This window comes from Lipotes vexillifer, unplaced genomic scaffold (assembly GCF_000442215.2).
Source record: "Lipotes vexillifer unplaced genomic scaffold, Lipotes_vexillifer_v1.1 scaffold343, whole genome shotgun sequence".
NCBI lineage: Eukaryota > Metazoa > Chordata > Mammalia > Artiodactyla > Lipotidae > Lipotes > Lipotes vexillifer.
In genome coordinates, this window is record NW_006777506.1 from 217,429 (window position 1) to 233,031 (window position 15,603).

A 15,603-nucleotide genomic window follows, 5' to 3' on the forward strand; every position below is an offset into this window, starting at 1 on the left:
AAGTTTTAGCCAATGAAATGTAACCTGAAGTGACAGTGAGACTTCCCAGAAGCATCCTTAAGGAGAGGGAATGTGCCTGCCTCCTCATCTTTTCTCCTTCCTCCTGTCTGGAATGAGAAAGCCATGGCTGGAGTTCAAGCAGCCACCCTGGACTATGTAAATCTGGGCCACAACCCAGAGATAAAGGGGCAGAAAGCTAAAAAGAGTCCCTGACATTTATGGAACTGCCACACCAGCCTGTACTGGTAATATCCAAATATTTTTAGCAAGAAAATAAAACATATGTATTTAATTTGAGATTTTTGTTGTGTGCAACAAAAGTAGATTCTAGCTAATAAAATGCCAAACGAGTGAATCATTTTAGCAAAACATGGGACCATTTTTGAACATCATCTTAGCACACTACTGTGTAAAGAAGACCTACATTGATAAACCTCCAGTGCTTTACCTCTAGTGAGGTTAATTTCTCCCATCTTTATTGTGCCTTTATTCTTTCCAATAAAATTAGAATCACACTGCTGTTAACAGTGTGATTCCTGTTAACATAGTTTTGTGAAACACTCTCCTTGCCCTTTCCAAGATGTCACAATTTTGTACAAACAATTAAAAGCAACATTCACCACTTAACATTTAAAAAAGCCTTAGGAAGCCCCATAAAATTCATTCCTATTAGTCTCTTGTTATCACTCATTTAACATTTTACAACAATTTTCCAGATACCATTAGTCTGCATTTTTTCTGAGTTGGGTTATAAGGATATCACAAATGATCTACTGTAGAATATTCTATTTTTAAAACTGAGAAGGGCACAACATACAAGTTAAAAAGTCTTTGAAATGTCCAGTCTGAAGCCCTGGGCCAAATGGCACTAGTCACACAGGCCTTGTGTTTTTTATTCCTTTTCATTCCTTCTGATATATTTCATCAATAAATCAATAAACATATTGTCAGTTCTGACTGATTTCATCGGAAAGTTCTTTTGAAGTGGTTCTAAAGAGTATTGGCATCCCCATTTCTAAGTGGCAGCTCCAAAGCCAAGATAACATGTAAGTAGATGTTAAAATATAATAATATGTATAGTGTACATAAAGTGTTGTTTTAGCTTGAATTACTTAGTAAGAGTTTGTTAATCTAGGTTTATGGTTCATGTACTAATCCTATAACAGTGTCATTAAAAACACTATGCTAAGCATTCTGCACTGAAATAACAATTGATAAAATAATTTTATATTTTCCCCATAAATTCCAGTGAAATGATTATACCTATTAATAAGAACCAGGGCTCTCTTCAAGAAACTAAGTAATTACTGTGCAGTGTGATTTACACAGAGCCAGATGGTGTTATTACATTATCCACAGTTCATGAATTTCTATGAAACGCTCTATTTCATCTGAATATTATCCATCACACTCTCTACATGGAAAAAGTGAAATGAATGAGAATCAAAGTATGTTAGAGCTGGTAATATCCTTCTAGATTTTCAATTTCAAGGCCCTAGAACTGGGAGAAACAGAAATCAGAGAGGTTCAGCAACAGCTAGGGAAAATGCCTGATAAGCGTCACAGATAGAACTAGATAAAAATCCAGCCTTCAAATTCTCAGCTCAATGCTCTTTCCACGGCAGCATTCAGCTATTATTAAAGATATGCTAATTAATGCAATGCTTTTTTTACACAGTAGCTATGAGTTACTGTAATGCTTGTTAAAAATATTTTGTTGATTTAGGATATTTTATTGCATATCATCCTAAAATTAGAAAAATAATATTCTCTGACAGGTCTTACTGAAAGATCAGATTATACATTTCACAGACTGGGCCCTACATATTTATTTCTGCTGTCTTGTGTAAAGCTTGCAATATATTCCAAAGCTTCAAGATGCCGGACCAATGGTATATTTTCCATGTGCTAGAAGCACAGTGACTGACTGTGTATTACCAAGTATGATTTAAAGTAACAGAATTGTTACAGTGTTTACCTGGATTAGAGAAATTATATCTTCCATTTGCCTATGGAGAATGTGTCTAGCCCAGGGTTTCTCAACCTTGGCAACTACTGATATTTAATGCCAGATAATTCTTCATTGTCAGGGGTTGTTTAGCAAGCGTCACTGGCCTCTACCCACTAAATGCCTGTAGCACGATCCTCCCAAGTTGTGACAACCAAAAATGTCTCCAGACACAGCCAACTGTCCCTGGAGAGTGAAATCATCACTCCTCCCCTTGAGAAGCACTGATCTAGCTAAACAAACATGTTTAGGAATTTTGTCTTGGGAAGGAATGCTCAGCAACTCACCAATGGGGTCTGGGAAATGCCGATCAGATAATAAACCGTATTCATCTTCTGAGGTTAACACCTTGCCACCAGCTGGAAGAATTCGGCTTTTAGGGGGAGCTCCTCTCTGATAGGCCTGGGAAAGGAAAGGCATAAGTGAGTGGATTTTTTCCTCATTTGGATTTTTGGAAAATATCAGGAATATAAGAAATAGACAAATATACTCAGAGATAGAAATTCCCACACTATGTCAACAAGTAAGAGCCATTTATTCAAAAAATATGTTTTGCACTGGAAGCCTCTGTCAGAGACAGTATCAGGACTTGCTCCAGGACCAAAAGGAGGAAAGGCTATTACACTTTCCACTGGCTATGTTTTAGCTGCAGTGATTGTGTCAGGGAAGGTCACATGACCTCAGCATGTCCAATCAGAGTAAGTGTTAGGGTTCGTCCCAGGGCCAGCGAGAAAAGCTCTTATAGATTCCACTGGCTATATCCTGGCTGCAGTGATTAGGTCACGGTCAGTCACATGACCTGATTCAATCCAATCAGAGTGAGCTTCAGGCCTTGCAACAGGGGCTGACATGAAAGCCTCAGCTCTGCGAGGAGGTGAGGACAGGACACCACCACTATCTTGTTACTGTGGAGGACTGTGAAGGAGCCTGACAATGGAGATTGTGGCCTGTTAGGGAAGTCAGGCTGAATGAAGGCAAAGATCTGAGATGGAAGAAAGAACAAAGTGAGTTCTGATATCACTGGAGCCATGGATCGAAATGCGCCTGAAACCGGACCTGTGCTGTGGAGATTTCAAGTCAGGAGCCACCAATCCCAGCCCCTTTTTCTTTTTTTTTTTTTTTTAATCTTAAGGAAAAAAAATTTTTATTGAAGTATAGTTGATTTACAATGTTGTGCTAGTTTCAGATGTACAGCAAAGTGATTCAGTTACATACATATATATATATATATATATTCCTTTTCAGATTCTTTTCCATCATAGGTTATTATAAGATACTGAATACAGTTCCCTGTGCTATACAGTAGGTCCTCGTTGATTATCTATTTTATGTATAGTAGTGTGTATCTGTTAATCCCAAACTCCTAATTTGTCCATCCCTTCCCCTTTCCCCCTTTGGTAACCATAAGTTTGTTTTCTATGTCTGTGAGTCTATTTCTGTTTTGTAAATATGTTCATTTGTATCATTTTTTTTAGATTCCTCATATAAGTGATACTGTATATTTATCTTTCTCTAACTTACTTCACTGAGTATGATAATCTCTAGGTCCATTCATGTTGCTGCAAATGGCATTACCTCATTCTTTTTTATGGCTGAGTAATATTCCATTGTATATATATACCACATCTTCTTTATCCATTCATCTGTTATGGACATTTAGGTTGCTTTCGTGTCCTGGCTATTTAAATAGTGCTGCTATGAACACTGGGGTGCATGTATCTTTTCAAATTAGAGATTCTCTGGATATGTGCCCAGGAGTGAGATTGCTGGATCATATGGTAACTTTATTTTTAGTTTGTAAGGAACCTCGATACTGTTCTCCATAGTGGCTGCACCAATTTACATTCCCACCAACAGTGCAAGAGGGTTCCCTTTTCTCCACACCCTCTCCAGCACTGATAATTTATAGACTTTTTGATGATGGCCATTCTGACTGGTGTGAGGTGATACCACATTGTAGATTTGATTTGCATTTCTCTAATAATCAGCAATGCTGAGCATCTTTTCATGTGCCTTTTGGCCACCTGCATGTCTTCTTTGCAGAAATGTCTATTTAGATATTTTGCCCATATTTTGATTGTGTTTTTTTTCTTCTTTTGATATTGAGCTATATGAGCTGTTTGTATATTTTGGAAATTAATCCCTTGTCAATTGCATCATTTGCAAATATTTTCTCCCATTCTACAGGTTGTTTTTTCATTTTGCTTATGGTTTCCTTTGCTGTGCAAAAGCTTATAAATTTGATTCAGTCTCATTTTTTATTTTTGCTTTTGTTTCTATTGCCTTGACAGACTGACCTAAGAAAACATTGGTATGATCTATGTCAGAGAATGTTTTGCCTATTTTCTCTTCTAGGAGTTTTATGGTGTTAGGTCTTATAATTAAGTCGTTAAGCCATTTTGAGTTTATTTTTATGTATGGTGTGAGGGTGTGTTCTAACTTCATTGATTTAAATGCGGCTATCCAATTTCCCCAACACCACTTGCTGAAGAGAATAACTTTTCTCCATTGTATATTCTTGCCTCCTTTGTTGAAGATTAATTGACTATAGGTGTGTGGGTTTATTTCTGGGCTCTCTATTCTATTCCATTGATCCATATGTCTGTTTTTGTGCCAATATCACGCTGTTTTGATTAATGTAGCTTTTTTTTTTTTTTTGGCTGTGATCATGTGACCAGCTCTAGACTAGACCAATCACTTCAATCAGGGTAGAGCTTTACTTGACCTGATGTGGGTCACAGCCCCTCCTGGTCCCAAGGGTGAAAAAAATGTTTTGCGTCCTTGCTACTTGTGGGTAGTACTTTAATACTTTTGTGGGACGGTCACAAGATGGTAAGTCAGAGTCCCTAATCTCAGAGAGATTCACTGTAGATATGTTTCTCAAAGGGGGTGAAACATAATCTCAGTAACTTCAGAAATTCTGCACCACACTTATCATTTCAGATGCTAGCGCCTGAATCATTCTAATAACCAAAAGGATGATGATGCATACAGACACTTACCACACAAAATGCTTGGAGACTAATGACAAATGAGACTGTGGGACATGTAACTTCAATTATGGTTGCCAAGGATTTTTACCAGAAACATAAAAATGTAACTATGATAAAATATACCACCACTTTGCCCTCAGGCGTGTTTTGCATTTTACTGTTTTGTAGTAAAATGATCTGGGATGGAAGTGTAATATCATGACATGACATCAGAACAAATTCCGGCCAGCAGACAAAAAGCTCTGCTGTTTGAGAAATGTAAAAGGGGTGCAGAGCATCGCTAAAGCAGTGAAGCAGTTGGTTAAACAGATATACTAACATGGACATGCAGATAAGATAAAATGTAAGTATGTGCATCTGATGGGAGGGCATAAGTCAAGGGAAAATTTTGAGACTAACAAGCTAAAAGCAAGTTGAGAACTGAAACCACGAAACTGTGGGACCCAAAATCTGTAGTGTACTCGCGAATAACTAAAATAATGTTGATCAGGGCCATAAAAATCAGAGTAAATGCTCATTCTGCAAGTAGCAAGACTCATTCTGCATCAATAAGATAGTGACTGAAGAAACCCAAACAAAACAAACTCTTGTATACCTAAGAAGGTTGTTTTCATTCTTTTAAGAACTACTAATCAAGTGCTCAAGCACATCAGGACCCAGAGCAGAAGAGAGAAGAATCCAAAATGGTGTGATTTTGAGAAAGTCTAGGAACAGGTTGATTCAGACTGGCTCAAATGTGAATTGTGTTATCTGTGAAAACAGGCCTAATCTAGGCTTTAATAAACATTATATATTATATTATTTAATCCTCAAAACAACATTGTGGGGCTTCCCTGGTGGCGCAGCGGTTGAGAGTCCGCCTGCCGATGCAGGGGACGTGGGTTCGTGCCCCGGTCCTGGAAGATCCCACATGCCGCGGAGCGGCTAGGCCCGTGAGCCATGGCCACTGGGCCTGTGCATCCGGAGCCTGTGCTCCACAACAGGAGAGGCCACAACAGTGAGAGGCCCAAGTACCGCAAAAAACAAAAAACAAAAAACAAAAATAACCCCCAGCATTGTGAATTAGACATTATCTCCATTTTATAAACGAGAAAAATGAAGCTCAGCGAGGTTAAATAACTTGCCAATGACCCAGTGGTGAGTAGGTGACAAATCCAGAATTCATACCTGGGTTTGTCCAGCCCCAGCGCAAGTGTATAGGAAGTAGGAAGTGAGAATGAGAATGCTCATTTTTTTCCTCCTCAATTACCAGCCAAAACTGGATTTTCAATAAAAGAATAGGCAGTTTATAGATAGATACTTAATGTATAACTCTTAGGTATAATTTTTTTAAAAAACCTTCTGTAATTAAAAAGCAGGATATCATTAAAACTTTAAGGAATTATGGCACACTACATGGGCATTTTTCTTCCAAGTTTAAAAAAAAAATTGGTTATTACCAAATTCAGTGACCATATCTTAACAATCGGAACAAGTTCACCTGAAAATGATGAGCAAAGTAAAGAAAGCAATATAGTCCATAAATTGCAAGTTGAGCGAGCAAGCGTAAAAAAATGAAAAGGGGAAAAAAACCACCAAAATTTGATTTAAAATGAAACCTCCATTAGTGCCAAATGTGGTGAAAACCTTAATAAATACAAGAGTGAGTTCTATGAGTGTTTCCTCCACATTAGTTAGTTGTCATACTGACAACTGCTCTATATTGGGCTCTGCCAGCACTTGGCCATATGCTAAGGGCTTCAATGCATTCATGTCTTTAATCCTCACTACAACATTGTGATGAAGGAATCATGCTCACCATTTTACAGATGAGAAAACTGAGGCTCAAGATTTATAACTTATGCAAGGACACATATCTGGTAACTGGTAAAGGTGGGATTCAAAGTGCATAATATTAACCATTAGGCTATATTGCCTCTTCTCAAGCTTCCCTGAGAGGACAGTATAACGGGCCGTATGAAATCTAAAGTGATTTGTTATTATTATCATTATTTGTACTGTATTGATCATTTGCTTCAGAGAGCAAATCAAATGTTGACTAAAATCCTAAAATAGATAAAGCAGAGAAGACACTGGCTTAACAAATGTTGAAAAGAATAAGACTACCCAAGAAAGCACTCGAGTACTGCCTGGTAGGTGGTATAATAAGTTTGTATTATATTTTATTTCTATTTTCCATCAAAAATTGGAAGGAGACACATTATCTGTCAGCCTGAAGCCTCTTCCTAAAGGTTTAGCATCAGGGGTAATTACTCAGTATCTGCAGAGGATGTCCTGACTAGTTTTGAACTTAGAATGAAGAGTGCAGAGTTTTAAATATGTTACTAACTTTAACCCATAAATAGTAACTATTCATTTCAAAGGGAGCTTGAGAATCTATGTAGACTGAATATGTGTACAGTATGAGATCTGGAACGAATCAGTGGGATCATTCAGCCTCACACTCTAGTTTAATGGAGGCCTGACCTCAACTTTAGTTTTCCAAATTCTCTGCCCAATGTTCTTTCATTTACACCACATTACCTCCCTTGATGGGGAAAGAAATGGGAACCAATAAAAACTAAGGTCCTCTCAGGTGCTAGGCACTGTACATATGCTATCTCATCTCTCCACATTTTACAGACAAGGGAAAAAATGAGATAACCAAGAAAATGCTAGGGAAAAAAATTCATACGTAGAAGTGAAATAAAGTGAAAAGTTCTGAATTTTTAGGAACCCATGCAAATCCAGTCACAATCTTAATAAATAATTCCTCTGCCACAGAGGAGGCTTAAGAGTGGGAAGACATGGAGACACAGAGCAGAGAGGGAGAGATATCAGGGAGGTGATTAAGACAGGCCTCGAGGCCCAATGATCATAGGAAAGGCTCCCACACTGGCCACTCAGTATAACCTTCTATCTTCACACTCACTTGCAATTACTTGTTCAAAGTCTACGTTGCCCACTAGACCGCAAGCATCTGTCTAATCTACAGTGATATGCCTAGAACCTACTATAACCCACAATAAATATCTGTTGACTGAAATGAATACCTGAATCTGTTAGTGCTCACTGAATCAGTCAGTCTCAAAGGAGAGGGCTTGCCAGTCAACCCAGCCAACATTTTAGAAAATTGCAAGAATCAGTGGTAACAAGGAAATGTCTTACCTCTTTGTTCTCATAGCTTTCCACAGCAAAGTCATTTTTAACCACAACATATCTCTCCTTCCATTTCTTTATGTCCTCAGCAAACTGTGATAGCTCTGCTTCATACAAAACAGTTCCAGGCTCCAATGGTGGCTTAAAGAAGATGAATGCAATTAACTGTCACAACAAAAGATAGCATATCATGCTACCACTAAGTCTATTCACAGTATTTCAAGGAATATTTTCAGAAACTATCTTGTGCTGAGATCCTGGGGAAATTGTTGCTTCCCCCCACCTCCCTCCACATTTCCCTTTCCTACTTCTCCTGACCAAATGCAAATATTTGTCTTATTGATATTTTTGTGATTTGCATTCCCTTCATTATCCTACAAGAACAGAAGCATATGCTAGAAGGGATTATAGTAGCAAGGTTATGCCTTGCATACCTGTGGCACTTAATAAATCCTTGGTAAACTCTGTGGAAGAGAGGGAGTGAGGCAGTTAACTGTAAGTTGTGGACATCTATCCCAACACCCTCAATATACCTCAGGGTTAATTAAAACAGGGGAGTTAACAGGCTGTTCCCCTCTTTGTCAACCTTCAGGGGCTGCCTCAAGAGTCAGTGTTCAGTGGTTTCCCCAGATCCAAAGGTCTGGGAACCAAGGCTAAAAACACTTAACCCACCTTTGTGCTCTTCAAGGAGACTCTGTTTACTCTCTAATTAAAGAACAAGCAGGCAAGCCAGCAAACCTTCATTCTACCTCTTCCACTTAAAGGTCTAGGGATTTCTCGTTCACAACCCCGGCTAAAAGCCAAGTCATCACTGATTTCTCTCTTCTATTATTTGTGCTGTAGGGAAGTCTCTGTTAGATACCTAGTTAGGTCTTCTATTGGGCTAACCGTGTAAGGGGTAATTCCCATCCTGCCTCATGTATTATCTCAAAATATAGGAATGGGCCTCCTGTCTTTCACGTGTCACTGACTTTACACTGATGTTATTCAAACACTATAGTGCCTTTAAAACAATATTGTAAACCAACTATATTTCAATAAAGAAAAAACGATAGTCCCTTTAGAAACTCATGCCTCCCCTTTCAAGCAAAATTTACATGAACCATACAGAGAAGAGTGATACGCTAATCTTTTTAAGAATCTGCTAAGGGTTGAAATAAATAGCCTTATAAATTCCAGGGCTTAATATTGAGGCAGATAATGAGGCACTCTCCTATATGGACTCATTAACACGTAAAAGAGGACCTCACTCTCCTCTTAAAATGAGACTGCAAACCATATATAAGCTGAACTTTATAGTTCTTAGGTACAGCATTTCTTAAACCTGGGCCACTTTTTTTCTTTTCTTTCTTTCTTTCTTTCTTTCTTTCTTTCTTTCTTTCTTTCTTTCTTTTAATTTATTTATGGCTACATTGGGTCTTCATTGCTGCGCACAGGCTTTCTCTAGTTGCGGCGAGTGGGGGGGGCAAGCGGGGACTACTCTTCGTTGCAGTGCGCGGGCTTCTCACTGCGGGGCATGGGCTCTAGGTGCACAGGCGGCAGTAGTTGTGGCCTGCAGGCTTCCGTAGTTGTGGCTGACGGGCTCTAGAGCACAGTCTCAGTAGTTGTGGCGCACGGGCTTAGTTGCTCCGCGGCATGTGGGATCTTCCCGGACCAGGGCTCGAACCCATGTGCCCTGCATTGGCAGGTGGATTCTCAACCACTGCGCCACCAGGGAAGCCCAAACCTGGGCCACTTAGATCAACTGATACGCTTGTTAAAAATGCCGCCTCACCAACCATCCAGATAGTGGAGACTTGGTCAAACTGTGTCCCTGAGCGAGGACCCTGTGGAGCAGAGCAGCCCTCTGCAATCTATGCGGTGGACACGCAGGGCATGTAATATGAGGGAAAAACAAACTACTGTTTTTAAGCCAGTGAGATTTTGCTGTTGTCTTTTTACCATACCATATATTACTGTATCCTGATCGGTTTAATCTTATTAATTTAAGTCCTTCATTATATTGAGTATTTTTATTGTGGTAAAGTACACATGAACACAGGATGCTTTTCCATTTATTTATGTGTTGTTTAATTTCTTTCAGCAACATTTTGTTTTCAGTGTACAATTCTTTCATCTACATGGTTAAGTTTATCCCTAAGTATTGTATTCTTCTTTTCCTTACGTTATTTTTTATTGTGGTAAAATAAATACACATGGCACAAAATTTACTGTTTTAACCATTTTTAAGTGTACAGTTCATTGGCATTAATTATTAATATAATTATTAATTATATTCACATTGTTGTGCAACCATCACCACTATCTATCTCCAGACCTTTTTATCACCACAAACTGAAATTCTGTGCCAATTAAATAATAACTCTCTATTTCCCTCACCCCCACTCCCTTGTTACTACTATTCTACTTTTTGTCTATTTGAATTTGACTCCTCTGGGAAATTCATGTAACAGGAGTTGTACAATATTTGTCAAAAAAAATGCAGCCTCACCCTAGACTTATATCCTATATACTATACCATACTGATACTATATCAGAATCTCTGGGGGTACAGACCAGAGTTTGCATTTTTATCAAACTCCCAAAATTTTGTCAATCACTGTTTTATGGGGATGACAATTAGTTATCTGTACAAAGCCATGCTGCTAAATCTATTGGTCAACTTTCAGCAATATCTGACCTATTTATCACTCCCTCTTTCTTTTTTTTTTTTTTTTTTTTTTTTGTGGTACACGGCCCTCTCACTGTTGTGGCCTCTCCCGTTGCAGAGCACAGGCTCCGGACGCGCAGGCTCAGCGGCCATGGCTCACGGGCCCAGCTGCTCCGCGGCATGTGGGATCTTCCCAGACCGGGGCACGAACCCGTGTCCCCTGCATTGGCAGGCGGACTCTCAACCACTGTGCCACCAGGTAAGCCCTGAAACCCCTTTTTATTTGACTCTTGCACATTGTACTTTCCTGATTTTTTTTTTCCTACTCCACAGGCTATTTTTCTGTCAGTCCATCTTGCTGAATCTTTCTCCTTTTTCTGATCTCCAAATGTTGGAGGGGCCAGGACTTGGTCACGGAAGCTCTCCTTTTCTCTGTTTATACTTTCCCTTGATTATGCCCCACGACTTTAATATCAGTTATGAGCTAAGAACTCCCCAATTTCTATTCCCTAGCCTCAACCTCTCCACTGAGCTCCAAATCAGAGCATTCAACTACCTAGTCAGTATTTCCATGGGTGTATGTGAAATAAGTATCTTAAACATAACGTGGCCAAAAGTGAAATGATTCCCATCCACCTCTGACTCTTCTGAGTAAAAAACAAGTCCATCTGCTTATTTGCTCAAAGCTAAAAGCCAAGTCATCACTGACTTCTCTCTTCTTCTATTATCTCATACCCAACCCATCAACAAGTTCTGTCAGCTCTGACTTGGACTCTTCTCACAACTGTTTCCATCACCACCCTAGTCCAATTGGCCATCATCCTTCTCTTGGACTGCTACAGTGTCTTCCTTGCCAGTTTCCAGTTTCTTCTCATGTCCCTCCCCATAGTCTATTCTCTATAGAAAGGCCAGAAAGATCACTTAAAATTATAAGTCACTCTGTATTCAATACCCTCCAATAACTTCCCATCACACTTAAAAACCTTTATTGTGATCTATGGGCCTACATGATCTGGTCCCTATTTGTCACACTAGCCTTCCTGCTATGCTTCTGACTGCTGCAAGGTCTTTGCACTTCTGTTCCATGTGCCTGGAACACTCTTCCCACAGATATTCACACAGCCCACTCTCTTATTTCACTCTAGTTTCTTCTCAGATGTCATCTCCACAGAAGGCTTCACTGACCACCTTCTCTGAAATAAGACTCCTGCTTTATTTTACTTTGTAGCATTTCTTATTACCTGATATTCATTTGTTTATTTGTTTATTGCCTGTCTTCTATTTGAATATTAACAGGAAAGCAGAGAATTTGTCTTGTTCTCAAGTTCTTAGACTAGGGCCTGGCACATAGTATCAATAAATATTTTTTTAGGTTGTGAATAATTATTATAATGGAGCAAAGGAGAGAGAATAAGTTAACAGGTTTAGAAGATAGAATCACATTCGACCAATGACCAAAATAAAAACACCCATAGTATGAGACACTGAAATTATGACTTATTTTTTATTGTACTTTACCACAGCAAGTCAGATTTCTGACGTCAAAGCATCAATGTGGGAAAAACACAGTAAAACCGAAATCATGTTGGTTTTCTTCTTATGTGGATTACACCATCAACAAGAAATCATATGTTCTAACTTCCAGGCAAATAAGTTTTTTGAGCATGAAATGATTGGAGAACAGATTTTTTAAACTGTCATTCAAATTATTGTTTATTTCAGAAATATTATGAGTTATAAACCATTCTTCAGTGGGAGAAATATGGAAACCAAATTCCATGGGTTACCTGGGTCTTCAAAAACTGTGACGTTAAATCTCTTTGCTGTTCTACTTCAGTGCGTACGTAGTTGCAGAAAGCCACAGAGTACTGGCGACTGTAGTAGGGACTGAAGTTTTTGATAGCAGCCTCAGTTTTCCCTGGAAAAATATGAAAATTAGAATTTACAAATGTAGCATCTGTCTCCATAATTCTATATATACCCCGCTAGGCTCCCCAACACGTCTGCTTCCTAGGGATTCGTTACTAGCCCACATGCCCTGAGGACTTTGATACCTGCTGCCATGACTTCCTCCCCCTCTGGCATCATCCTGAGAGACTTGGAGGGTCCTGAAGGACCATCTATCCAGGAACCAACTTTCTTCATTTTACATTAACAACCCATTGCCATGACCATAAACTCAACCATCCTCCTAGTCCTTCTACCACCACCATTCTACCTCACCCTGTTCTCTCCACTTCAGCTTTGTTCTGCATTATCTTCTACCTCCAGTCATTCAACTTCTCCTACAGAGCAATACAACAATAATCCCAGGGTTCACCATTTCAACTCTGCACACACGTCACTCCGTTTGTCTTCAGATCCTCAGGCTCCACTTCTAGTCCTGCTGATCCACAGCCCTGGATAAAATCAACAAACTGTTTCTTCTAGTTCTGCTCCTACGTTTCTGGTTTAAAAATTTTTTTGTGCCTTATTTTATTTATTTATATATTTTTTGGCTGGGTTGGGTCTTGTTGCTGCGTGCGGGCTTTCTCTAGTTGTGGCAAGTTGGGGCTACTCTTCGTTGTGGTGCGTGGGCTTCTCACTGCAGTGGCTTCCATTGTTGCGGAGCATGGGCTCTAGGTGCGCGGGCTTCAGTAGTTGTGGCACGGGGGCTCAGTAGTTGTGGCTTGCGAGCTCTAGAGCACAGGCTAAGTAGTTGTGGCGCACAGGCTTAGTTGCTCCACAGCATGTGGGATCTTCCCAGACCAGGGCTCGCACCTGTGTCCCCTGCAATGGCAGGTGGATTCTTAACCACTGCGCCACCAGGGAAGTCCCTAAAGTTTTTTATGATTCAGAGAATGATATAACTACTATGGGGTAGAGGTAAAAACTTTGGATTAAGAGTCTTAAGACCTAAATTCTGGTCCCAATTCTAGAAGACAGAGAAGTGAACAAGCTGTATGACCTCAGTTGTCACTCATTCTCTCTAGGCTCCAGCATTCTAACTGTAAAGGAAGATGCTCACTAGTCCACACTTTTCTTGGAATCTACGTGACAGTGAAATATAACCATGGACGTACAGCTGCCTCACAACTGTGACCAGCAACTACAATATGACCTCAGCACTGAGGTCATTCCTTATACCTGAGGAATAATCATGTGGGAGGAGCTTGAGGACTCGAGATGGAGGGAGAGGGAGAGTCAGGCACTGGAATACTCTTGAGCTTTTCCAACCTATGCTTAACTTTAGAAAGTAGGGAAATTGCAAAGGCAGAAAAGGAGGAGAAATAGGGGAGAAAGGGCAAAGGGGCATTCTGAAGCAGATGAGAAATCCTCACAACGTTTCAAGGACTTGCCACAGAGTATACAAATAAATACAGGTCACACTGACTGTGCTTACAAGCTGTTAGTCCTTGGAATAAGATATTAGTTTGAGAAAAAATAAACCTGATATAACATTCCAAAATATTTTAAAATACTCTCATGTGAACTTGGCATAATTTTTGTTTTCTAATTTGATATGATAGTCAACAGAGAAATATTAAAATATAACGTACATAGCTACTTATAGCTCTGTATGTTTGTTATTTTTTTCGCGGTATGCAGGCCTCTCACTGTTGTGGCCTCTCCCGTTGCGGAGCACAAGCTCCGGACGCGCAGGCTCTGCGGCCATGGCTCACGGACCCAGCCGCTCCGTGGCATGTGGGGTCTTCCCAGACCGGGGCACGAACCCGCGTCCCCTGCATCGGCAGGCGGACTCTCAACCACTGCGCCACCAGGGAAGCCCTGTATGTTATATTTTATATTTATATTTATTTATAGCTCTTTAGAGCTATTACACATGTAAAATTTCAAAAATCAGTCAAAGGTTCTAACCACATAGATCAAGATACTCAATATGAGAAACTTGAATCCGTAGCTGTCAACTTCTATGCCTATGGAATCATTGCCCAAAACACCCACAGTGTATAAATACTCTCTCTATAAGGGAAATCCTTCTTTAGCTTAGGCATTTAGATCTCATAATACATATGAGGTAAAGGTGAATTCTTGCTTATTCCCTCAATAAAATGACATTTTCTGGTTGTATTTATGAGCTTTAATAATTATTACTTGTAAGGTGCTTTGATACCCACTAATAATAGGTTCTGTAGAAATGCAAATAAAAGTTCCTATAATTTGAATCAGGTGTACTTTTGCTTGCTTTGTGAGTTTATGGTATTACTATTAATCAGTATTTGCATAATACTTTAATATACTCAGGCTTTATGTGTCTAAGTGGTTATTATTTTTTTTAGCTTTTATACAGTTCATAAGGAATAAAATTCTATATACTTGTCTATAATTTTCTTGTATAGGCGTGGGACATCTTTGAGAATCCCTACAATGAGAATGGTCTCACCTCACTGAAACATATAAATGATTAACAAAATTTGCCCTTAAGATCCAAGTAACCACTATTTAGTCTAGCAGGAGAGCAGCCAGTTAATTTATGATTAATTTTTGCACTCTTGCAAGCAATTGGACTTAAATAAAAGGAGGTGGATGTCATTTTATGATGAGCTCTACAAAGCCTTGAAACCTGACATCCTGCCACATCACCAAGCCTCCTCAAGGATGCCCTGCTTCTACTGAGATGCTACAATACCACCACCCCCTCCCAATACATGAGAACAATGTTTCTGTGATTTGAATATCTGCATATACTATCAGCACAGCATCCACCAGGGAGCGTTTATAAAAAAGAGATTACAGGGCTTCCCTGGAGGCGCAGTGGTTGAGAGTCCGCCTGCCAATGCAGGAGACACGGGTTCGTGCCCCGGTCCGGGAAG

The 15,603-nt window shown here is 39.6% G+C and overlaps 1 protein-coding gene across 1 annotated transcript in view; it reads right to left on the bottom strand.

Moving 5' to 3' along the window:
* NIBAN1 (niban apoptosis regulator 1) overlaps window positions 1-15,603 on the bottom strand; it is a 173,417-nt gene that overhangs the window by 83,515 nt on the left and 74,299 nt on the right. The window contains exons 2-4 of the mRNA XM_007451137.1: window positions 12,577-12,707; window positions 8,149-8,280; window positions 2,296-2,410 (exon numbers count right to left, since the gene is read on the bottom strand). Of these exons, the coding sequence (XP_007451199.1) occupies window positions 2,296-2,410; window positions 8,149-8,280; window positions 12,577-12,707 (378 nt within the window). The remainder of the gene's footprint in view (window positions 1-2,295; window positions 2,411-8,148; window positions 8,281-12,576; window positions 12,708-15,603) is intronic.